This window comes from Chroicocephalus ridibundus, chromosome 1, assembly GCF_963924245.1.
Source record: "Chroicocephalus ridibundus chromosome 1, bChrRid1.1, whole genome shotgun sequence".
NCBI lineage: Eukaryota > Metazoa > Chordata > Aves > Charadriiformes > Laridae > Chroicocephalus > Chroicocephalus ridibundus.
The window spans coordinates 146,182,784-146,209,624 of NC_086284.1; the positions used below are offsets into that span (position 1 = coordinate 146,182,784).

General features: G+C 41.3%; 1 protein-coding gene across 2 annotated transcripts in view; it reads right to left on the reverse strand.

The window, feature by feature from the left end:
- RASSF8 (Ras association domain family member 8) overlaps positions 1 to 26,841 on the reverse strand; it is a 90,553-nt gene continuing 63,712 nt past the window's right edge. For both annotated transcript variants that reach the window (XM_063357340.1, XM_063357330.1), the window contains 4 exons: positions 21,907 to 22,102; positions 9,334 to 10,223; positions 5,458 to 5,602; positions 1 to 4,289 (listed from right to left, as the gene is read on the reverse strand). In XM_063357340.1, coding sequence (XP_063213410.1) covers positions 4,168 to 4,289; positions 5,458 to 5,602; positions 9,334 to 10,223; positions 21,907 to 22,009 — 1,260 coding nt within the window. In that variant the 5' untranslated portion in view covers positions 22,010 to 22,102 and the 3' untranslated portion in view covers positions 1 to 4,167. The remainder of the gene's footprint in view (positions 4,290 to 5,457; positions 5,603 to 9,333; positions 10,224 to 21,906; positions 22,103 to 26,841) is intronic.

Genomic DNA, 26,841 nt, shown 5'->3' on the forward strand with positions numbered 1-26,841 from the left:
TTTCAATCAGTCACTACATTGGCATTGAAAGCTTTATTTTGAAAACTTTAAGCAGCAATACTGAATAAATAGACAGAATGATTGTTTTGTCATCTCCATACAACCGATGGCCTTCATCCAAAACATTAAAATACTGTAGCAAATAGAATAAACATGCATGTTTCAATGTTCTAAAAAAAAAAAAAAAGTGTAATATAAAAGTAACACTTTGACACTTAATTGTAATACAGTACAGACCATTAGAGACTATTTTCTGGAAAAAATATCTGAATACAGTTTTGTTATTTACATGGATCATTAAGGCCCAATTCACTCAAGTTAATGCACATCAGGAATTTATATGCTTCAAGATAACTCGCTAAAAATTACAAGATCAATTTTTTCACTTATACGATCCCAGTTCACTAAAATAACGCAATACTCTTCATGCTAAAAAGAAGGCAATTATTGCCCCAAGAGGAGATTTTTACTTCACTAGAGGATCTTTTTCCCTCTTACCTCACAATGAAAGCATATTTGCATATTGCTATTGCTAATGGTAGTTCTCTTCTCCAAGAACTTCCTTCCAACTTGCTAGGGTTTAGAAAAGCAAGTAATCTCAAAGCTAACATACCATTTCCAGAAGCAATTCAGGCACTTGGGAACCCAAGTCCCACTGAAACATAACAGGAGGCAGGTTCCTAGCCAACTTTTCGGAGTGGGACTTGGGTTTCTCCGTTGCTTGGGCATTCAGAACGTTTACCTTAGCCTTAACCTACTGGCTTTTCAAATAGTCAACCCTCCCCTTTTCCCCTAACAACATAGCATCACTGGCAAAAATAAACTGTATCCTCATGGATGAGAGAGGTAACACAGTTAATTTCCATTAGTAACAAATTACAGGAGTTCTCCATATAAATTCCCTATGCACTGGAAAATAGTGCTTGTGTATTCAACTATTTAACGCAAGCAAAAAACCCCATTTTTATCATGCTGGCCAGTAAATAATACGGCACTTGTTAAAATTAGTATGTCTAGCTTCCTTTCTGCTAATGCCCCATAAGTAAGTTTGAAACACTTCTGAAAATGATTTTTTTCTACATTTGTAAAGAAAGAGTGAGGTTTTGCAGTTGATCAGAAGCAAAATTCTTAATGCTGTAATGTGAGGAATTTTTATAACTGTAATACTTTGTTCAATTCACATTTAATGCAAGGGCATGCCATTTCTTTTTGGTTTATTTACAGAGAGGGTGAAAATGCTACAGAACTTTAGCCTGGGTGAAATTCAATAAGCAAAAGGAGTATGGTGGGGGCAGGGGAATTTGTCAGTGTCTCACAAATGACAGGTTTGGATACCAAGGTCTCTCCTTTGCCACAACAGTGGCTGAAGCTCTAAATGTTTTCCAGATCACCTTGACATCTGCTAAAGTCCTGACAAGGAGGGTCCCCTCAGTGATGATGCAGTGGCCACTCCTGAGCCAGCTCCAGACTGGCCGTTCTGGCTATTTTTTAACTTAAATGGCAAATTCCTTCCTTGATTCTATTACAAAGCCATAACTCAAGCCCTCCAAAGCTGCTTTCCCCCTTCCTTTTAATCCTTTTCCTTTCCTCCTCCATCTGTCTTAAAGAATAACCTGGCAGAGAAAGAGATCAGTTTTTATGATACAAGAGCCCAATCAGCTCAAACTGACATCCGTGGGAGATGGACCAGTCACAAAGTATGACAAAAACATTAGCTGGGTAAGTATGCTGATCTGCCTTAAAAATATTTTATCTCAGTACAAGACTGAAATTGCAACAGGCTTTTCCTTGTGTTTCCCCCCACCCCCATGCAGCATAATTTGGGCCAGACTTTGCAAGGTGCTGAGTGCCTCAGTTCTCTAACATCAAGAGGTGCTGAAGATGCAAGATATCCACTGGAGAGGGCCATTTTATTTCTGTAAATTGAACCCAGAATGTAAGGCATATATGCTCAAGTACCTTGGACAGATATTGTCCCCAAACTATGTATATTTTACATTTTTTTTTTAATATATATATATATACACATTCTTTTTTCTTTTTTCTTTTTTTTAATACAAAGTTATGGGCACAGTAAACATGAGCACAGAATTGTGATAAACAAACAGTAAAATCTGTGAGCACTGCAAAGATTCCTCAGGTAGGAACATCTCATTTTCCAGTTTGCTCACAAGGGAGGGGGGAAAAAAACCTGATAAGTTAAACAGTAAAAATTCAGGATGTATTTGGAAAGGTCCTTTATATATTCACAGCCTTGTCTGTTGCTGTTAGTCTAAATACAGCAGCATTTTTAGAATATATGATGCCATTAATAAGTGGAAAGGGAAAAAAATGCATTACACTGAAGAGTCCTTCATCTTGTACTACATCTTTTAAAACTTCCATTTGTCAGGAAGCTCCTTTTAAAAACTGAAACTTAAATTAACATTTATCTGCACATCAATAAATCAACATAAGAGGATGCTAGGAGTTAAACATTCTTAAGTATTATCCATGGCAAAAAGCTTGGAGTTTCCTACCAGTGGTAAAATCTTGACCCTACCAAAGACACCAGGACTTCTGTCATTTTGCCACTGATTGAAGTCCAGGTGTTCAATACTGCAGTGAAAGCACGGTGACCCCCTCTCATATCGAGGTGATCTCAAAGGTGGGGTTGACATAGTATGAGTTGCTGTTAGAACAGGAAATCCAAATACAACTAGATAAGGCCCATCCCTTCTCTAACTCATCCATGGGGCCAGCCTCCTAACGTATACAAAGCGTCCCACTGATGCCAGTCACTTTCTCTACAAACTTGGTGTCCACTTTTAGCAATCTCATTTCAAGGCTTGTAACCAACATGCTGCTTGGTAGTGTACTTACTTTCTGCGTGGAAGCCATTTTTTCTAATTCTTAGTGTGACATCAAGATACAATAATGTTCTCTTTTCACATTTTTTGTAAAAAATGACTACCAAGGGTGTGAATTTCCTGTTTGTCAGCTTTATGTTCTGTAAGTGACTGAGCAGCAATACGTCTTTCAAAGCGACTGAAGGTCTACCATCTAACACTGGGGACCTGGAATGAAATCCTGGCCCCACTCAAGTCAGTAGAAGATCTGCTATTGACTTCATGGGACTCTCTGCCAGGTTTCTTCCCTCCACAAAACTTGAGTGAAGTCTGGAAGGCTGGAAGAGAACGCTCATTTGTTTTGTGTTTTTTTTCTCCTCCAACAGCAAGATTTACGGCAAAACAAGAACACTGTAATGGCTACTGGAAAAAATGAAGTATAAAATCACACACAGTGAAAGCCTCCTACTCTCTTTTGGTAAGATATATGAAGACAACTTCTTACATTGTTCTTTTCTCAAAAGGCATATACAATGTGGCAAAATATTTCAAATATACATTCTATATAATAAAATATCATCTAACTAGTGCATCCTCAATCATATGCTGGAAATATTTTTACCAAGCCAAGGTTTATATTCCATAAATCTTTTGAACACTAGGTGCTTTCATTCAAGGCAGATTCAACAGCAAATAAAACCCACAAGCTCACTTTTCAAGCCTTAAAAGGTAGCAATGGATGGAACATGACATATTATGACCACAACAGAAATTAACAAAGTCAGTGGTGAGAAACCATTTTAATGGTTCAGCACTCCACAGAACTCTGCTTTGATCAAATGGTGGATGGTTGTACACGCAAATTAAAGTCACCTTGTCAGACTGACATACAGCCACATGTGATTATTCACAAGTTAAAAATAAAAATATAAAAGGTCAACATTCACACGTCCACTGATTAACGGGAATAAATTAAACCTCAGAGAAGTTGCATACGTGGTTTCCTTCACCCTCAGTCTTTTATTTATGCCTATACAGGGAACGATACTTTCCCAAACACTTCTGAAGTGGCAAAAACAAATGAAGGTTTTTGCACTTTAGCTGTGTTGACAGCAAGTTCATCCTTGCCAATTATGAATCGAGACAGTTCCTCTGTCTCTTTAGCATCAGTGCACAGGTATGGCTCCAAGTGGTGAGTTGGAGGAAGAAGAAAAAAAAATATGGTGGCTTAACAAAAAAAAAAAATATATCTTCTTCCATTCATCATTGGCAGAATAAAACAAAAGTGTATCTTGTCCAGGGTACCTTGCTAGATCCTCTCCAGAAGAGGTATGTACTGTCATACATAAATGCCCTCCGGGTTAAAACCAGATGACAGGGGGTTCTGTAGAATCCGCAGGTTACTGGGGAGTTGCCTCGATGAGCCAGGGCGCTTCAGTGACCCAGACTGAAATGTTGGCTCTGCACAAGAAAAAGGGCAGTTAGAAAAGTCATCATCCAAGGGCGATGCCTGTACAACACCTTTCCTTTTCTCCCTGCTTAGTGCAGTGTGCGCTTAGTGCAGTGCAGAAAAACTAATACCACATACAATAAAAAAAAAAAATCAAATGCCTGACTAGGAAGTGATGAGATCTAAGGTGCGCACCTCCTACTCATTTCAAAACAGAAAGATTATACCTACTCAATATAATTACCCTCCCACAGGGAACATGCACATGGATGTATGCAATACGTTTATATAGTAACGTGCAGAAAGAGCTTGTATCTATACAGAACTCAAAGCTTCAGCTTCCTACCCACTTAAAAAAGAAAGTTCATACAAGTGCTGACATTTAAGGCCTGGTTGTCTTCTCTTCTCTCCCCACCTACCTACCCTCCCCCAATGCCTTTTGGTTGGACAGTGTTCTGAGAGAAGGGACAGAACCAGCTAAAGGAGAGCACTGAGAGAAACAGGCCCCTTGCAAGCAGGGTACTGGGTAAAGCACACCACAGCAGAGGCTGAGCCACAACAGAGGAGTTTCTGCTTGTGCTACAGCTGTGACACGCATTCAAAGTGCTCCCAGGTTTCTCTCTAGGAAGTTCTGAATTCAGATGTGAATTCTGAATTCACACTAGGGGCAAAGTCAATTTGCACGTGCCGTAACAGCCATCTGTGCAGGACTTCTGGATGGCTGGCAGCCCAGCTGGATTAGCTCCTATTCGCATGCGGCTGCTGTCTGAGATTTCTTGAGACCCAGACACATTCCTTTTTCTACTTGGACAACACATCCCCCCAGAAGAGGAAGAACCCAAACAAACAGCAATGTCAGATGTGGAATCATGTTGCATGCCAGCTTATATGCCTGCTGCCATGGCACCACACTTGAAAGCTACTGGCCTAGTGGGTTACTGATAGAAGAAACACATGTCTAAGCACAGTGGGAGAGACGTTACCTACTTACTGCGCTTTATTTACAGCTTGCTAAACCCTTGGAATGAAAAGAAATATTTGACACTGCTTTCTTAATATTTTGCAAAGTTTGTCGCTATCAGAGCATTCACTCGACATGTGAGTGCTTGCATTAATGCAGCAGATAAATGCATTGCCATCCCCTTCTCTCGACCACCAAAAGCATTCTCAGCACCGCACCTCTCTCAAGCTCCACATGCGGGGCCTCCACCTCAACAGGGTCTGCTGGCAACACTGTGACCTTCGTTCCTGTTTGCTGGATGAACTGTTGGAGATTGACCTGTCGCAGCTCCTTTGTCAGTTGCTCTAGTTCTTGTTCCCTGTCCTATCAAGAAAGAGAAAACATCTGCTGAGCAGCAGCAAGCATAAAGCAGCATTTCAAGATGCAATTGGGCAACTAACGCTTCTCCTTTTGATGAGAAAGGCTCTGTTTTAAATTCAAATGCAAAGGGAAGAGTTGAAATGTATTTTACTCTTGTCATTTAGAAAGCAAATCAACACTCACTATTACTTATTAAGGGTTACTATGGTCCGTTTATATTGCTTCTTGGATGACTAGCAGATGTTTCTCATACCACCTGAGAAAATGCTGGAACGACACATGTGAGCAAATAAAGGTAATAGTGAGCAATCTGAAAAAATACATCAACTGAGCATGAGTCTGGCACCAAATCTTAGCTCTGCCAGAAGTGTCCAGCATGGCTTGGACAGCTTATTTAGTTTTTCTGTTCCTAAAAGGAGAGTAAGTCCCTTCTCTTCTTGTTCTTTCCATTTTCTATTTAGAGCATAATTTTTTATGGACAGAACTCTCTCAGTCCGCAAGCGTACTGTGTTTTGTACAATGAGGCCAAATCCTGGCTGGTTCACCACCCCTTCACAAGCACAGAGGATGACCATTTAGGCTCTTGCTCAAGGCTCTCTAATTCTGGCATGTTATGCAAAACCTACAGCTCTGATAGATTACAAGAGTCTTAGACAACAATTATTATTCCCCGCCCCCCCCCCCCCCCGATTCAGCTTCATTAGCAGACAGCTGCATGTGGTACTCTTCCACAGCCAGGATGGGCCTCACCTGTTGGCCACACAGGGGATGGGCAAGATACCCAGATGCCAGGCAGCACGTCTGTGCAGTGCGTACCACTACATCTTCATTTTGGCAAGAGATGGAAGTTGAGTCAACCTTCTTTTCCCTAATTATCTTGTGTAAGCAGAGTTCTACATGAACTCAGACAAGGACTGGGGCGGAATAGTTTGGTGGATCTGTTCTAGGAACAGTGCCCAACAGCACAGCCCTTATTCACTTTAAACTTGCAGTAAGGTCACAGTTGAGGCTGAAGCCAACAGTTAGTGAGAAAATTAACACAAATAACCTGATGTCTAAATTAGGACCTTATAAATGTCAATTGCTTTGTTGCTGATGTGTTTGTTTGACCTGTTCAGTCAATGCGTATCACGTGGTTGGTGTCAACTTTCTGTGCTAGACTTGTGTTTCCATTCATCAGCTGCAAGCTTTCAGAGAAACAGGATTGAGAAATGGAACCCAGGCCACCTCCAAATTTTAATGCAATTCTCCAGAAAAAAAATCTTCAATTTATTTTAGGTCTATTAGACTCTACAACTGGGCACTTGGGATACAGGAACTTCTCAACTGTCTCTACTTATTGCAATGTTAATTCTGCAGCTCCATGTTCTATAAGATTTTAACAAAGTTGTTGCTGAAGGGAATTCAGTAGGTTTTTTTAAAAAAATGCAATTGGTGAGATACACAGGTTAGCAGAACTAACATCATAAATAATTTGTTCTAGACATTTCTCGACTTCCACAGGAAATAAGGTAAAAAAGTTAAGTATCACCCCAAATCCTACTGGTTTATGCTCTTAAATTTAGTACCTAATTGTGAAACTTCAGTGAGATCTTTTACCTGAAGAAGGGTGGGGTTTGGGTTTTTTGGTTTTGGTTGGGGTTTTTTTGCATTTAAAAATCTTTCTCTAGAAACAGGGCCAGCAGAGTGCTGCATCTGATCCTTAAGTGAACACAGTCTCATATTGTTGGAAAGTAACGTTATCGAGGTGGCTAAAATAAAGGAAGATGTAGAACATTGCTAGAAATTTCTCACATGCTACTAAAAAGTGCCACCTTCCTGTTCTTATCACTTGAAATCTAGTGAACCAAAATTTTCTTTCCTTCCTTACTGAAAGGTCTATAAAAACACCCATGCTCAACTCTTCTAATTTCAATTCAGCAGTTCTATGAATATTAATATTTAACTTTCAGCCTGCAAGAAAATATTTCTCCATTTCCTCCCCCCAAAACCGTGTAATACAGAGCTGAGTTTATTTTCTCCTGGACTTCCAGATTAGCGCACCTTTAGGTTTAGAACAAGCTTGGAAGATCTGAATTTAACGGAAACTTTCCCAAGAAAGTGAAACCCTAGCTTATGAAAAAAACAAAGTGAGAAAGATTTTGAACTCAATCATAGTCTCACTGAGTGTTACTGAAGATAGGTAAAATGTATGCAGAGGATTTGATGCTTTCTGTTTAGCGGAAATCCTTAAGTGTAGTGTGGTTGGAAACTTAGGATAGATAAATATGGCCCAAACTGCTTAGAGTTTTCATCAATTTTGCTTTGGATGAAGAGATTACATTTTTTTTCCCTCCTCATGTAGTAAACCCAGCTTATACTGACATGGTTCCAGGTGCTCAGGGGTTAGGGTGCAAAATCCCTTTACATACTTACAGCAGAATCACCTTACTGCAACTGCAGCACCGTCCAACATCGTAACTATGAACCCCAGGAATACAGCAAGAATCACAACACAAACTGATGTGTGGTGCCTCAGTCCTATCTTACGTGGCACATGAAAACCCTAGGAGCCACAATCTTTCTTTCACCTCATCCAGCTAGCAGCTGGATTTCCATTTATATTTATTCTTTCACGCTCTATCAAGTTCCAAGTGATATCATTAACTTTAGCAAGGAACTAGAGACTGGATTCTCTTTTGACACATGTGCCACGAATGCCTGAGGTGCAGAGAAAATAAAATCCTGAACACCAACAAGTCCGACAGGAAAAGGGAGATGCTGTTTTTTAAAGCAAAAGCCCCGTAAGCTGACAGTTATTTTAGCTGCTGTTGGACTGTTCTTTTTAATTCATCTATTTTGGTGCCAGATAAACCTAGCAAGAAACAGAAGTTTAGCCTCAGAAAAGGCTACGATGGTGCAAACTTCCCTGAAATTTAACAGTATAAAGCACTGAGCTGCCAAGGTCTAGGACCTAAATCCTCACGATATCTATCCCCAAACCAAAAGGGATTTGAAGACTAATACTTTTAAAGGCATTAGGCCGAGAGCACTGTGGTCCCATTTAGCACCTAGCAGTACCTCTATTCCCCACTAGCCCTAAATGCGCTATTGTTCATGCAGGAGATATTATTTGCCCGAGGTGTAAAGGAGTCCAGACCCACTAGCACAGCAGCACCTCGCTGGAGCTAGTGAGGAATCCCTCTCAGCAGGGCAAGGTGGCCAGATGCTTTGCCATCGGTGCAGCCATACTGCTCTTCGCTAGTTTAGCTGACATTAGCGCTGGTGTTTCTCTATCGTGGACCACTGCGTGGTGAAGATACGCTTCGAGTGATTTCTCAGAGGTCACCAGGCAGTCAGGGAACAGCAGCAAACCAAAGCTGTAACCGATGGGAAAGAAACTGAGGCGGCACATAAATAAATGAGAGGTTTTGTGGCATTCATCTCCAACCCTGCAGTCCACCCAGGCCTTCTGAATGGCCAGGAGCACATCCACAAAAACGTCTGATGGTTTATCTTTAGACAAAGAACTAACTACTGTTTTTCTTTTCAGGCTATTTGAATGAGTAAAATACATAGATGAAATAAAAATTGTATGCTTTTCAAAAAAAAAAAAAAACACACTTGAAAATGAAAGCAACGCTTCCTTTTACCCAAATTCACTGTGGAAACTTTCTCATGTTTTCCTTCATGTGCTCCAAATCTCTGTAAGAAAAATTCATTACAGTCGGTACAGATAAAAAGGACATTCTTACCTGTAACCGTTTGGTAGCTTGGCCCAGAGATCTTTCTACGGCTTTAATGCCATTTTCCAGTCTCAGACTCTGCTGGCCCTGAATATCAATTTCACCCTTCACCTTCTCGATCTTTTCCTTGACCTCTTCTTCATTCACTTGGGACTCTTGAACTTCCCGCTGCAACTTCTCTGCCTCGAGGCCGCTTTCCATGTTGTGGATCTGAGACAGGTAGTCCTTCAGCTTGCTCTCGCACTCCAGGATCCTCTGCCTCATCTCCTGCAGCTGCTCCTTCAGCTGTTTTTCGTTCTCCTGTTCGATCTGCAGCTCGTTTTCCCAGAACTCTTCCTCTTCAATCTCTACTTCGTTCCTTTTGATCTTCTGCTCTAGCTTGAGGATTTCTTCTTCCAGGCTGGAGTTATACTTTTGTTCCCAGTAGCGGATCTCGGCTTCGTTGGACTCCAGCTGTTTCTCAATGCACTGAAGTTTCTCTGTCTGGAGGTGGATCAATTTCTTCAACTCGTCCGCTGTTGTTTTACAGTTGTTGAGCACCTTTTGCTTGAACTCGGATTCTTTGCTCTTCCCAAAGATGTCCATTAACCCTTTGGCCCCCCCGGTGAAGGTGAGGGATTTCCTTTTCGGCTCCCTCCTCTTCATGGATTTGTCGCCGGGAGGCCTCAGCTTGGCCAGGGGCGGCAAGCTTTGCCGGTACAGAGTCCTCTCGGGGATGCGAGCCACGCTGTCCGAAGTCGGCCGCTCGCTCAGGGAGGGCCCGGTGCGGCGCAGGATCAGCTGCACGTCGCTCGCGTACTGTCCCCACTTGTTGAGCGACACGATGGGGTTCTCGTGCGGTGCCAGGTGCCGCTCCGTGTCCCGCCATTTCTCGATCAGCGTGTACCTGCCGGTGCGACCTGCAAGGCAAGCGCAGCCGTCAGCCGGGCGGCCCGCCAGGGGGCGCTGCCGGACAGCGACAGCCGCGGGCGCGCGGCGGGGACGGCGCGGAACCTGGGCGCCCCCTGGCGGCCGCGCGGCCCCGCTCTCCCCCCCCGGGCCCGCCGGGGCAGCGGGGGCGCGGAGAGGGGAAGCCGCGGAGAGGGGAAGCCGCGGAGAGGGGATGCCGCGGAGAGGGGATGCCGCGGAGAGGGGAAGCCGCGGGGCCGCCTCAGGGGCGCGTGCACCTGCGGGCGCTGCCCTCCCCGCAGAGGGAGCAGCACAGTCCTCAGCGCGATCTTCTCAGGTGAGAGGAATGCCTGCTCCTTCATTTACCGAGCTGACTGAGCACAGCGTCTACGCGTTACTTATTTTAATTGCAAACTACCTCAGGAATATCCTCTCCGCAAGCAGCGGTAACTGAACAAGCGAGCGCCGATTTACATGGCACACACAACTCCGGGGCTGCTTTCAGATTTGAAGTCGCTGAAATTAAAACAAGTGACCTGGTGATGCTGGTATCTAGCAAAGAAATACGTCAAACACACATCTCTAGCGGAAGAAAACAAGAATAGAAAGAGTTCCACATCTTTCACACAGCCAGAAAGAGAAATCAAACACTGGAGTGGATGTATTTGCTTTTAAACTATATCATCCATCAGAGGCAACTGTTAACGACTGAGTGAGCCTTAGTTCACCATCTTGTCCCCCAGCCCCGTTAGCTGAGGCACTGGGGAAAGCCGGCCCAAGGCCATGGCAGCATTACGCCAGCTCACGTGGCCCGTGGCAGCGCCGCTGACGTGACAAACCTTCATAGAGCAGAAGGGATGAGCGCGGCAGAGGCTGCCCCAAAGGGAAAGGGGCAAGTTGAGCTCCCCACACAGACTCCTCATCTGTAAGAGCAGCTCACAAGTCCCCCCTGCGGTACACAGCCTTCAGGAAGGTGCTCAAATCCTTAACTGTCAGGATGTTTTCTGACCTCTACACTGACAACTAGCTGTACGATGCAATATGGTTTACGTTTAGGGTACGAAGAAGTAAAACTTATGTCTAAAGTTCATTTGTGCTGCTACCTACCGTACATACTTGAGTCTCCTCTGACACTCCTTATAGGATGCTTTGAATGCATCAAAAATACAACATTTGAGGTTTTCCACTATTTTTATTTTTTCTAACCACTCTTACTACTTTGAGATGTAGCATTCCCCAAATGCAGGAGAAAGTTTCCCTTATCATGAAAGTGACTTCACTTAAAAGCCACAGAATTGTTTACAAAAATATGTGAAAGATCAACTGCTTTTAAAGCATGTGATCCTGATGAATTTCTGAACAACTACACAATTGGCATTAGCCTTAAAAACATCATTAGCTATTTTAACGCATTACATATATCCACTTCCATGACAGATCATCATTCAAACCAGTATTTATTTCAGCACATAAATACCTAAAATACCTGTCATATATGCAACTGAGTGGGGGAGCTGGAATAAAAGACGAGTAGACATAGTGCTTAGTGATGGTTTTTATCAGAGTAAGGTTGATGGTTGGACTAGATGATCTGAAAGGTCCCTTCCAACCCAGGCAATGCTACGATCGTATGAAATGCAGTTATCAGTGGTAACCCATTTGATGCATTTTCTTTCCTTGCACCACCTGCCCAGCCACTGCACTTTTCCTAAAAGAACAAAAATATCCTAATCTCAGGCTGAAGAACTGCTTCCAGTCTCCAACCACAACACTCACACAGACTAACACACTATTAAGCCCCCCTAAAACCTGATATTGTCAGACCAGCCTTATAAAGAGCTCCCTGGGATATAGCTGCTGTGTTGGAAATGGTTCCTCTGATCTCACTGTTTCCAATTCGCTCATGATGCAAAGAAAAACAACAACAACAACAAAATCAGTTGTACAGGCACCACCTAAAAAACAGGCTGCTTTGGCTGACGGGTCATATTAGTGGTAGTTAACTAGCCAAATAAGAGACCAAAATGCCCACGTTCACTTCCAAGTTAGGAGTGAGAGCTCAAATAGTACATGAAGATTTGACCGATAGAAGTCGGCAAAACAAGGCAAGCAGCATGGGAACAGCAATCCAATTCCCCTAATGCCTTACAAATAAATGACTTGAGGTAAGCACGGGGGGCGGGGGGGAATCTATCAGCATACCAACATGCTTGGCCAGCACTCTCAGAAACAGATTTAAAGTTTATTGTAATAAAGCACTTCAAAAACAAGTTCACTATGCCGAGATACAAAGTCAGAGATTTTTGCCAACCCACAATATTGTTCATTGATCCATGAAGATTTATAGTTTGTAGTAGGCACCACTGTTATTATAAGAAAAATAAACCTAGTGCTGTTTGCTGTTTGCCACAGCATACTAACAATAAAATCCCAGAGAAGAAAAATGAAGTAAAAACATACCACAGAACCCAGGACAAAGTTTGCATTTTACCACTCTATTTTGCTAATCTTAAAAGCTTTCAGCTTTAAGATTGTAATCATGGTAATGCTACTAATGTTCTTCTTATGTCAGAAGCAGCCAAGTTCAAAGAAGTCCTGAAATTGTAAACAAGAGCACCGCTAGGGGAGTGAGCAGCATGCAATTTCTTTTCACTTTGCTATTAAATGCGCTACTTAAAGAAACATAACAAGAGGCAAAAACAAGGGCGGGGGGGGGGGAGGTGGGGAATAAAGCTAACAATCTCAACCAAAAGTGAATTAAGGAATTAAGTGAGGCACTTGCCAAGGACTATTTCCATCTTAGCTCAGGTGTCCAAATCAACACGTAGTTCTAAATAATGAACTCAGCACTCAAGATCCACATAAAAGAAAGTGTTTTGTAGAAGTAATACCTACACAGTTCAAAAACCAGACCTGGAGTTCAGTACTGTTCTAAAACAAAGCTGTCCTCATCTGCGATCATTACCTAGGTTTACTGTATTCAGCTACGTATAACACAGATTAACAATGCCTGGACAACCACAACTGTGATGTTAGCTTGCATGAGAAGGGATTAATTCACAAATGAAAGGGTGAATGAGTTAATTCAAAACTAATGAGAGAATATTTTAGAACACAGGCATCCTTAGAACAAACTGCTGGTTTTGATGTGCTACCACTGAGCAGGAGAAAGCAGGCTGCTTGGGTTGTTGACAAAGAACAGTTCAACGCCTGCATGCTGCTTCTTGTCTTGTGTGTTGTCCATAAGCTTTCTGAAAAAGGTTGTGCTTACACAGCACCTGGCAGAACTCAGTCCTACCTCACTCACGCAAACCTTATAATTTTAAAAATTAGTTACTGTTGTATTCACGTAAAGCGCCCATATCAGCAATGTATGGAATTCATTAAACCACAGTGTGTTTTTCCCAGCCGCATATTGAACACATTGAATCTCATGCAGCTTTGTAAACTATTTCCAGGTAAAGTTAGCTGAGCAGTCAATTCAAGGAGCTGCCAAAGCTGCCATTGTACTGGTGTTCACAATGCGTTATGTGCCTTGTCAAGGGACCCCTTACAACTTCTGAAATTAAACTTTTCTTTAAGAACATGTATGACTAGAACATATTAGACATATTTGGTCTTTTTTAGTACTTCTATCAAAGCTCAGTACTAATGAGAATGGTAGAGAAAATCCAGACAGCCCCAAAAAAGCACCAGCAGTGCTGTGTTCTGTGGTAACCTCTTCAGAAAACAGCAGTTCAGGGACTGGAGAAAAGCACAGAGCTTCTACACCCCATTCACCGGCCAGCTATTTCTCATTAATATTCTGTGCTGACCCACTGACCGTATAATGGTCCCCCACGTGGACCATATAATATTACCATCTCAAAACAACCATCAAGAATTTGTATGTTTTGCAAGAGAGCAAATGACAAGCTGTAACAGAAGTAGGTAGATTTTTACATATATAAAGCACACTGCACCCGCACAAAGGGCAGTGTCAAGGTTAACAGGTTGCATTTACGCCTACGGCTACCTAAGCATACAAATTTTTATTAATTATTCTATTAATACAGGAACATTTTCAAAAGAATCTTTTATTTTAAAAATTAGAAAGATAAAAAAAGGAAATATACGGACTCAAGAACGCTGATGTTCTGATAGCCTGCAACTGGCTGTCATGAGTGGTTTGAACCCGGCTCTAACGCTGCCAGTTATCGCTTGGTCAATGGGACGTTAAGGAGCTAGCTACAGTCGGTATCCTGGATCAGCCGCTGCTCTGCTGTACAGCCAGGCAGCAAGCTCTGCATCTGAGAGCCCAGGTCACGTGCCCAACTGTTGTAGTCTTTAGTTTGGGATTGATGTAATTTGGTAATTTAAACACAGATTCCATTACAATGAATGGTGATTAAACTAATGAAATATAGAACAAGGTAATTGAACTTTTTTTTCTAGACTCTCAAGAGGTGGACTTTTAAATTACACTCCATAAAGGTCGTAGGACCCATGCAACTATTACTCACTTTAAGCTTCTCTATAGGCTTTAATATTTGGGGCTGACACAGTAGATACGAGTGACTATTTCTGCTGCCAAAAGTAAAAATGAAATTCCAAAGGAAAGCAACAGTAGTGTTTGTCATGCAACCCTTTTGGCAGGAATGTAACTTGAGAAGTCACCAATACTGTTGTTCAGGACAGAAATGATTCATCCCTTTTCTCCCTCACAAAAATGCATCATCCTCTACTTGCAAAGCATTTCAGGGACAGGCACTACATTTTTTGTATGCGGGTTGCGGGATCCACCATGTAAAAACATATCTGTGCTTTATCTTTCCAGTCAGGCTACAAAAGTTTATTCCAAGCACCAAGTAAGATCCAGCTTTTCATTAAGTGTCTCCCATGCTTCACAGCCAGGACCTGCAGCAGTGAGTCAGTGCAACGGAGTCATTGCCCTGGTCTCATGTTATTTCTGGGAAAGGCGGCTAGATGAGCAGTCTTCAACATGGGGGTACATCTCCTTCCCTAGGGAAGAGGATAAGGTGGGCAAGAGCGGGCCTCTCTCTCTAGAGGTCACGCAGTCTTGTTCCCAGTTTCTCCTCTTTGCCCAGGACCACCAGGATGCACTTGGTGCCAGGGGAGCTGCTCTCTGGCAGGCATACTGCTAGCTCCCATTTTTCCCAGGCATCCCATTGCCTCTGCTGCTGCATTGCAGCTGTGCCAAAGATCCTTCCTGCAAGGTGGCACTCTGGCCAGAGTCTGAAAAAAGAAAAGGCAACTTCTGTCTTACATGCAAGTTTTAAGACTGCAAAAAGGAATCTGCATTAGTCTCGCTCTTGAGCTAAATCTGAATTAGCACGACTATCTCACAACAGTGCACAGTGAGAATATACAGACTGTCGCCTGTCTCTGCGCAGGTTTCCATGGAGGTAAAAAACAGGTATGCCGACACATGCCGACAAGCCAAACCCAGACTGCCCAGAGCTCTGGGGGCGCTGCCGATGCACCCCGTTCCCCAGCCTGACCCACTTGGTTTCCCAGAGATAGCCCTCTAGCTCTAGGCAAATGGATGCTGTCTTCCTTAGCAAGGTAACATAAAGAAAAATAATTGTACGTGGGTAAAATCTTGTGAGAACTCTTAACATGTGGAACACGCGGGAGAAAATGCTCTGTCTTACCAAAGGGGCAACAGCATTAACTCCTGAATATTTAACAGCACTGATAGAAAAGTAATTGCTGGCAATTTTAATAAACCCAGTATGATTTGAACTCAGTATCTTTGAAATATGAAGCTGATGTTTCATTCATTATGTGATACTTAAGTTAACATCCGTAGCAATTTAAAAAAAATACCATTCTAGCTACCTGAGAACTCATTAAACACCCGAGAAAGATTAAGAATAAAAAGGCCTTGAAAATAGACGTTAGAGTTTGCGTTGCTCAGATTTCTTAACTCATGCCATAGTATGTACACACATGTATGCACACCTCAGAAAACAATGAAAATCAGAGTAGGGGTCCAGTCCCAGGAAAACATGCCCACAGAGATATAAAGGCTCAAGTCTAATGACAGCGAGGGCAGCCTGCTTAGTTCACTAGGTACGGCTGTGCTCACAATGTGATTATGTGTCTTTATCAGGACTGAAGCCTTAGATTGTTACTACTATCCGTTCACTCAAAAAAAGGGTATACAGGAGTTTATCATGATCTGACAAGACAAAGCACTTAAGAGTCATTTCATCCTTTCCACTGCCTTTTGTCTAAGCACCCTGACGTACCACACTTATTTTAGACCCCTTTCCTAAATAGGTAAAACAATGTGGAGGAGCGGTTTGGCCGGGGTCAAACAGCAAGATACGGCAAAGCAGATAAAGCAGGCCAGGTCTCTGCCGCACATGCCACCGCTACACTAGACAGACCACATCATTCAAGGTGGCCACAAACCCTCCCCCACCCAACCACCGTGCCTTTCAGCAAGGTGACTGTCACTACATTTCTGAACTATGAAGTTTATATGATCACACCATGGGATCACCACAGCGTGCAGCTTTCTCGCACTTATTATCCCTCTTAATGTTGCTATTTGAAGCAGCAGAGAATGAAATTTTCGGGTCAAAAATAACACAAGTTTTAGTGATTCTTAGCAGTAAACTATATGATTAATTCAACGCTTCAAAACTTTAGTTTGTATGCAACAAATATTATTCCCTTTTTCTAATTCTCTTCAGACTCAGTGCTACAATTTAATTCAACCTCAGACTCTTTCTCTCTCTCAAAGTGTCTGACACCCAGCTCTGGCACTTGCTTTAGCAGAAATTATTTGGAGGATGGGACAAATACAAGAGACATCAACAAAGTGGTGTGATTTTTCCAGATACAACTCTGGTTGAGCCTCACAATTCTGTAATGCATGTTCGAAACAGCACGAACAAATCTGTCCTTTATTTTCATAAATACACCCCATTTATCTTTGAGGAAAAATACTTAACAGCAATAAAAAAAATTGACAGCTGCATTTGTTTAATTTTAAAAAGAGACAGCTGCACTTCTTGTTCAGTGAAGTGTTGCTCATACTCTCCTGATACTGTGCTACAGTCAGAAAACCAAAATCCACAGCACTATTTAAAGCAAGGCGGCCATTTTAATTATTTGCCACAGAAAATCATAGGGAGGGCAGAAAACAAAAGTGCACTTTGGCAAGAAATTCAAGCTTCGCTTCTCTGGGCTAAAATATTCTTTTTCTAGGAAACAAACACGTCATTCTGAGATGCACTCTAATCTCCAGAGAGAAAAGGAATCACAACAAATGCAGTAAAAACCCTCACGGGGGCTAGAGGTAGGAGAAGAGCACTTCTAGAGAAACAGGGCAAGTATATTTGTGACTGCGCTTATTCACCACCACATTCTTATGCTTTTTAGATCTGAAGTAAACACCAAGTAAAAGCCAATTAAGAAACAACCTCTGGTTAAACAAAACTTGCATAAACTATCAGCTAAAACCATTAGCTCGCTCTCTTTTAGGATACCATCTGGTTTCCCCCTCAGTATTACAGTGATTTTTTTGAGAGGAGCCACTACGCTCACACACACCCCACTACAAGTCCATGTACTGCTTTGCAAAACAGACTCCTGACTGGATTCACCAATCATCTCATCATACACCCAGCTGAAAAGTATCAATAACTTTTTTGTTTGTTTTTCAGTTACCCAAAATTAAGAAAGAGGAACCAAAATGAACATGCAACATTTATATGAAGCCATTCTGGCATGATTTTTACAGAATGCCCAGAAAAGCTAGTGGAAGCAGAAAACCAGGCAGAATTTGCTGTCAAATGTACGTTTTTGAAACAGACAATGATGGACGTGATAAAATCTAGCTCATCTCTCCTGGCAAAAATATTTTTAAAACAAGACCCACCCGTGGTTCTCCATTTAAACGGCGTGCTGTGGTATATTTTTACATTTTGGTGAAGGCTTAGTTTCTCATGATGAAATGATCACTTCTCCTATATGTATTATAAGGCGAAATCTTCCTCTTCGTAATTTGCAAGGAGCTTTAATTTAAAAAAAAAAAAAAAAAAAGAAAAGAAATAAAATAAAAAAAGAAATAAAGCAGCCCTGGATAAAACTCATAAAAGGTAGTATCAAGTGTTCTTCAAGGTCCCAGTGGAAGGCGATTTCACTCTCTGGAAAACTTGTAACTTGATGTCTGCCTTGAACAGAATTCCAGTGACCCTCCCTCCAGCTAAGGCATTTCTAACTCTTTCTAAGTTAGAGACACAAACAATTAGAGTATCCAAAATTATATCCAATTGATATTATTCTTTCTTGCATTCTTTAAAATATATAGATGTGTTTTTAAAATAAGCTTTACTGGGATCACCAAGGAGACAAATCTCCTTTCTTTTTTTTTGTTTTAAAGAATGAGGTTTATTTGAAATTTTATTCAAACCCTTTAACTTCAAGACAAATAGAAATTAAAAAAACCCTTATTTTTACAGAAACTTGGAGTGCTCTCATGTCCTATTCTGCAATGATCAAGAGATGGACAACAGGGGAAGATCATAACGCAAGAACAGGTAACACAAATATTACCCATGAGGGGTACAGCCCCAAAGGAAGAGGGGCATGCAGGCTTTTCCACTGGAAGAGTTAATAGTGGCAGATACCAATTTTAAGGAATCAGTCGAGGAGCATTAGCCAGGCAAGTTAAGTGACAGAACTCCACTGCCAAAGGATTAGACTACACTTTGGGTATGGGACAGAACCTCCTACAAAGGGGCAGAGCCCAGCATGACTTGCTATTTTTGTTTGGCTAAAATAGCCCTAGTACAGAAGTTACTGCCTTTGCACTAAAAAAACCCAAACAAACAAACAAAAAAACCAAGACAACAAAACTTTTGTATCCTGAAGAAAGTTATTACTGAATTTCCATGACATGAGGGGAGAGTGAGAAAGTAAATAGATGGAAATCTTTTTGTTGCACTTACCAGAGCTGGAAATCAGGAGACATGGCCCTGCATTTGATGAAGTGACAGGAAACGAAATCTCTTGAAACACAAGAATTCCCATTTAAACATAAGGGAAAAACATCTGAACATCTTACTGGCCTGGGTGACTGAACACCAAAACAGGTGGCCCAGAGAGGTGGTGGAGTCTCCATCCTTGGCCATGTTCAAAACCCGACTGCACATGGTCCTGAGCAACCTGCGGTAGCTGGCCCGGCTTTGAGCGGCAGAGGTGGACTAGATGATATTCACAGGTGCCTTTCAACCACAACCTATTTCCTAATAATATTGATTTTCCTGTTTTTTGAAATACATTGTAAAGCTTTACTTTTCCTATCTCTAGAATAGAGGCAGTTTCAGATTGTCCACGAGAAGCTTCCTGAATGATGGCTGTCTTAATCCAAGTATCTATGGCTTGTGCGTTCTTCAGTGGATACAGATGTAAAATAAGTTAATTTGCAGATATTCCAGACACTGCACTTCAATACAAATAATAAACCTATTGCGGTTCATCTTTCAGTCTCAGTGAAATACGAGGGGTGTGCGTGTGACATTTTCTAAGTCAAAGACCTTAGCCATAAACTGTAAGACACGATAAAACAAAAGGAGCATCTCAAAAACTTTGCAGACAGACCAACAGACAGACAAAATAACATTGAGTCCTGCTAAGCTATGCGACTGCCGAAGGAGCCAGACTGCAAAGTGGAAAATCCAATCAGAGCCAACCAAAGGAGGAAGCCAACTAAGACTGGCTTTTTTCCATCTCCAAATGTCAGGTGAGGACTAGAGGGATATATTTTAATAGATTCCCATTCAAATTTGAGGGACAAATATTCCTGGTAAGCTGGCACCTATAGCCAAATCAAAGGAGCAGACATATGGTTGCTTTTCTGATGAGCGGCCCGACAGGAGGGTTGGGAAAGCCCTATCTGCCAAAGACACGCAAGTGTAATTTATATGGTGTTTAATATTGTCCTAACAGTCGCAGCGAGTGAGAAACTGAAGCGCAATTACTCTAGGTGTTTTCTAGAGAGGGTCATTTGCCTCAGGAAGGAGTTTCCAAAGGATTATCCTAATTTGGCTTTGGTTGCAACCGAAATTTATCTCTGCATGGAACCAGAGTTGCATGCTGCAGATGAGCTAGTGACGCGTTACAGAAAAGGAAGCCTGCTGAGTTGACAAAGACTGTGTGTGTTTTCAAAGACTGATGTGAGCCTTTTCAGAGTTTAGGCTAATAACTAAAGATACAGAAAAAACAAAGATAAGTTACAAGGAGAACATTAAATTATTGTCTAGAACTGGGAGTCTGACATTTTTTGTTTTGTCGGAGGAGGCAAAGGAATCAGGACAAAAGAGATACTGAGAGCAAAGTAAAGAACAAAAGTCCATCACAACCAGTTTGTTTATTTTTTCTAAATGTAACACTCCTTAATCATTACTAGGAAATAATCATGCTAGCATAATTGTGTCTTAAAAAACCCTACAGGCAGAAAATGAGATATGGAAGCAAGCGATTCATAAACTAATTAATTAAATGAAAAGCTGCAACTCACACAAACAGTAAAAGCACGCTTAGCAGTTAACCATCAACTACAAGATTTTAGAGACATACTGACTTTCTACAATTTTTCAATGAAACCGTAAAAGGTATTTGATGCATATGGATAAGAGTATACACGTGCTAGCATTGTGATAGATATAAAATAAAAAAGTGCTGGTCTTCTGCTCTGTCAGATGAAAGTATATGGAAATGACACTCAGAAGTACACATTTAAATAAACAAACATCACAAGTTCACAGAAACTGACTTCGTGCTTACAGGGAGAATATCTAGTAGACATTCATGGCCCTAAGTTGTTTTTTATTAGAAAATTATTATTTTGCAGTTGAGTCAGACTGCTAACACAATCCTGCAAAATTGTTGGAATACTGAAAAATGCAAAAGCTAGCCCTTAAATTAAGAACTTAATTTTAGGTAAGACAGGTTTTAATGCCCAAATTTAAATAGCATGTAGAGTCAATTACAAAATTTTAGCAAAGAATAAGATTCGGCACAGGAAGCACTGAAGGGATGAAGCTGAGGCTTATTCAGGATGCTCCCAATCACTGGGAAAGATTTGACAACACTGTAATGCAGCCAGAAAGATTATTATTTTTTCCACTAAACTGTTCAGCAAACAGCTAACGCTGAACAGACTTCAGGTTACCCTTTCATTAGTACTGAGTTATGTGGTGTGCAGGAGTATGAGGAGAACTTGAAGGATCTATTTCATGGATCTATACTATACCCAATACAGCTAGGGATACTTACAATGTGTATCATTTCAATGAACATCATTAGCTTGCGAAAGCCAACCCATTATTTTGCACCGCTTTTATATTTCTTTGGTACTCAAACCAGTGACAATTTAGCATCTTCTTTAGTCCAGGCTGTATTTACAATGTCAAACGGCAGCATATTATTACTTAGATAATAAATTTGTTCTGAATGAAAGTTTATAGATGTCAAAGTGTTTCTTTTCTTTCTTTTTAACCCCTCTCTGGCAGGTTACAAATCAAAGGCTGCAAGTTTACGCTGCAAGGTTATCCCATGGTGCATTATATGTTCGTGCTCTACTGACGTGCAGTGCAACCCCACCTCCCCTTGGTTTAGCTTCATAGAAAAAGGTTCACCTTGGTTCCCAGACACCCAGCTGACAGAGTTACTTACCAATAGCTTGAGCAAGGGCTATTACAACTTCCTGGCATGTTGTGACTTCGGTGACCCCACACACAATTCTCTGGACTCCATCCACCCATACTTTGAGCTCCATGGTTCACCAGATCATCCAAGAGCCATGAATGCAAGTCAGTCAAGTCATACTTGCAGCTATACCAGAAATATTGCAGCGGACTTTGCTCAGCAGCTAGAACAGAGAAAAAAAATCCTGGTGTTTATAGTGAGGCATTACCAATTTAAAAAGTTAACAAATTGACCTCAACATCTATTGGGCAGAAGAGGCAACACAGCCTCCTTTCTTTAAAAATAGTAACAGGAATCAAACATCCCTTGCTCCGGCAATGTTTACCCATTCTCTAGACATACCAGAAGTTTCATTACAGTTTATTTCCTAAAATATTGAAAGTTATTACAAGAAGAGCACCAAGAGAAATAGCATTAAATAAACAACTCCGGAATAATCTTGTAACAGTTTCCGGTAACAGGTGCCCGTCTTCCTTTATATACTGCCTCAACATGTCAAGCGACTGGTTGTAGATGTTTTTAGTGTTTGTTCCATAATTCCTAGCAGGTGGTGGCATAGCAAAACAAGGGGAAATATTTTTAATTACAACCATCTGTGAGAGTACAGAAGTAGATGAAGGTTCCTAGCCCCAACAAACCTGTGCATTTAGTACCACCACTGGAAAACCCAGAAAGCAAAGCGAGCAGTCGGACTCCTTCCTTCCTCCAAAACAAGGAGATGCATCAGGGAAAGTGTCATAGATGGGGTTTGACCCCTGCTGACACCGTGCTGGTTCTGTAAGGAAACAGACTTTCGCTGGAGTGTTATCCTAGGTTTTTTCGCATGCATTGCAAGGATAGTAAACCAAAAAGCAAGCCGTACCATCAAGGCTAGCCAGTTCTCGCTTTTAAGTGCGGGTTCTACTGCCTTTGCTGAAATAACACCAAAGTCATGCCAACTACTGTGATGTACTAGCTCCCAATTTCATTTTATGAAAGAAAATTCCCGAAGTTTGTAAATGGAAAAAATGTTCACAGGTTTGTTTTTTTTCTGAAGCAGAAGAAAAATCCCATGAGTCCAAGAATCTCATTCTGCAGTCAAATGCCAGAAAAAAACAGAAGCACAGAAATAGTTAGAAACCTAGAGAGCTAGGTTAGGACTTAGCAATGAGCTATTTGCCCTCTGCTATCTGGTTACCAACAGTTAAGCTGCTCAAGGTTTACCTAGTGTTAATTTCTAGATTAATTACTGATCTGAACGCTAGTGGTTTTGCTATGGGCTCGGCTTTTCCAGTAGCTGCTTTTCTTCTGCATAAGCAGATCCACTGGCATCATGGCTCACACAAGTTCATTTCTACCTAGAACTGCTGAGCTGCCGAATTTCAAAAATTTCAAAAGTAACAATTCCAAGAAGAATTGCCTTAAAAATAATTAAAAAAAACAAACAAACAAAAAACCAACTACTCCAAAACAAAAGCCAAACCACTGATAACGGTGATTTTTCTTTTAAAAAACCCCAAACAACAACAACAAAACAAACAAGCAAAAAAACCTAATGAAAGGACTGGGTTATTTAAGCAGATAAAGGAAAAATAAACCCTGATAATACGATAAAGAAAGCTCATGTATTCAGCTAATCCAGTATGGATAAAGTGATAAAACTAAAGACAATATTTTTTAAGAACTAAGTACCAGGAAAATGGATAACAGGAATAGAGTAAAAGAAATCTGAAAGCTATTTAGAGGAGATTACTAAAGGCAAGCAGGGTAGGGTTACACAAGAAACATGGAATCTGATGATGCTGATGGATTTAACAGAACTGCACGCAGAGGCAGAAATGGTGCAGGAAAAGCTACGCAAATACTTAGTACAGCTCATGTTTACAGTCTAATCAGAGCTATTTTCTCCCGATGAAGTGAACATTTTGTTCTGTATCAAAAAGATGTACTAGTGCAGCCCTCAAGCTAGAGTGGGAAGATGATTTCCCTTCTACCACCAAATACTTCATTCATCAGCTGACAAATATCAACACGGGATCCAGGAGACAGACCGCTGATCCAGGAGACCTGACAAGCTGTGGCCATCAGCAGCAGCACACCTCAAAGCCCGTTCGTGCCAGAGAGGTCACACCAGAGCGAGAGGACAAGCTTTAGCGGAGAAGCGCTAAGCAAGTCTGCTCTAAGGTCAGCCCAGCACACATCCCAAAACCCCTGTCCAGAGGTACCCATTTAGAAAACAAAAGAAACAGGAATAAGTCCAAATGCAGAAGTAAAACCAGATTTCAAATATGCCTGTATAACTGATCAGCAAAAAAGTGATAGCTTTTAAGAATACCAGGGTATACAGAAGTAGAGTCTTTTGAGGGATTAGTAAGCACCTGCAAACCCAAAGAGTCACAGAGTTTCAATAAACATTTTCACACATAAAGCGACACACTTCAAAGAAAAGTACCATCCGCTTAAGTATTAACAGCGTACAAATAGAGAAACACTTCAGTCAGGTAACACTGTTTTAATGTACCAATAAACTAAGCAGAAGAAAGTTTTTTACTAGCCTGTAATATAACAGTGACTGAGAAAACACCTAACAGGCCCCATCAGCGACCTCCGTTGTTTATTCCCGGACCAGCTGTCTTCACAAATAAACAGACCCCACATTCCAAGCCCAGCTGTAAGGAACTATATTAATTAACTTAATATCTTGCTGAGAGTTGAACAGTTCAGATTTACTGGCACGAAATAAGCCATCTCTCCATGTGACAATGCACACGTCAGCAAAGAATCCGACAGCTCTAATTGTTTTTCTGTCTGTCAACATCATCCAAAGTATTATCTCAATTTAGCAAGGCAGCAAAGGCATTTTTTTCCCCCCAGTCAGCACACAATGTACAGTCTTGCATTCAGTGCAGTTCAGTTTTGGTCATCTGTTTTTCTACCATCCACCTTTTAAAAAAAAGAAAAAAAACCAAAACCCAAACCTAAAGGGAGGCATCATTTAATAATGAAATATTTGCTGACACTTCCCATTTTGAAAACAACATTCACCAAAGCAGCAAATGATCTGAACAAAGTGTCTTTGAAACAGGCCGAGCCCAGGAGAAATAGTCCCATTCGTTTTCTTACAGGGCGAACAGTTTTAATAGACTAAAAGCAGCCCGCAGTATGTTCTTCTTTCTGCCGGACCGATATACAGGGCTGAATTAAAGTACCGCATGCCCCACAAGTGCTAATGGGATTCTTTCAGAGATCTCTTGGTCACTAAAACCAGCACACACACGGACTTTAGAAACTCAAGATCTACATGCTGAAATCACGGTGTCTCATTATAGTTTCGAAGTAAAGCTAATCTATAATAAGTCAAGAAAAAAAATCTAGAGTTAGTTTGATTTCTAGGACTGTGCAGTAGAAGTTCACAGAGAAGTCTGAAAACCAGAAAATCTTTTGGCCATATGTCTATCTCTGCTTCCAAATTATAACACCTTTTTCTTAGCTTTTGCTTTTCCTTCATATGTATTCAGTTCTTCATTTGCCGACAGTTAACTCGTACCATTATTAGCTTCTTTGTCTTTCCGAGGGTCGTTTTGACAGCCCCAAATGCATTTTTTCAACCTGAAGTTTGCGTCCAGATGCACATCGTGCTTTTGCAATAGAGAAGACAAAATTACCCTTACCTCCAATACTGGAAAAATTTCTCTCTGAAGCCACTGGAAGGGGGCAGTGAGGGAGGAAAAGCTCGCTTGAGGTTTTACAATCATGTAAGTTCAAAACCAGTTCACCTTAGGCATAACTTCTTATTTTAACAATAATTGGGAAGAGGAATGCAAAGCTAATTTACTGAGGAGAGGTACACAAGCCAAAGCATGCCTCTGAATATAGCTCCCCCCTAGTTTTTCAGGGATCAGCTCCATAGTGACAGGTATTCCTGATTGGAACCAAGCATCGGAAATCTGACATTCCCCAGCTACCTCCTCCCCCTACCCCTCTCCCATGTGCTTTTTGTTCTCCTCTACCTTGCCTGAAGCCTCCTCAATTAAGTTGTTTGCCACGCATTAAACAAGTTTTCCCTAAATTCTCCTTTTACCCTAACTGGATGATGATACCTTATTCTTTCAGATATTTGTTCAGTTTTTAAGTGGAAAGAAAAATCCATTTTTTATATATGTATATATACACATATATATGCTACAATTCCGCTACCTCTTCCCAGCTAGTTTACAAACTACAAAAAGGCTGCAGCTTCACAGGTGACAGGCAGAACTGACAAAGTGCAAAGGGCTTTTCTTGTATTTAAAAAAAAAAAAAAAAAAAAAAAAAAAAGGAGATAATTCCAAGCAGATGTTTGCAAAACCTATCTATCCTTGACATAAGTGTTAAGTCACGAGGAACTCCAAGAGCTAAAATTAAGATGTTGCTTTCACCTTATTTCTAATTTTTAGGAGGTACACATCAGCTGAAAGCAGCGTGCACCTCAAATCAGGGCTAAAATCCTGCTGCAGCTGAAGCCAACTGCAGAATTTTGACCAACCACTTCAGTTATTTTCTGTTCCCCCAACCAATAATCGGTGTGCTGTTTAGTATACTTAAAAGTAAGCACGCTTTCCTTCATAATTAGCTATAACCAAACATAATCTAGAGTTCGGCACTTCCCCTTTATTTCTCATTCTCTGTGCATTACGGCCAAGTTGTGCTCCTTGCCCTTCCTTATTATGACGCCAGATAAGGCTCTGGACAAAGAGGCAGCTTGTTTCACCCAGGTTGGAAGCTGTTAATAAGGATAGTTAGCACAAGCAAGGCTTGATTGGAAAAGGAAAAGAAAAAATCCAAGTACAAATAAGACAGTTCAGCTAACCAGAAAGAGCTTATAAACCATCCAGAAGAGCATGACAGCACCCCCTGTGAATAGGAAGGCATTTGGCACATCCT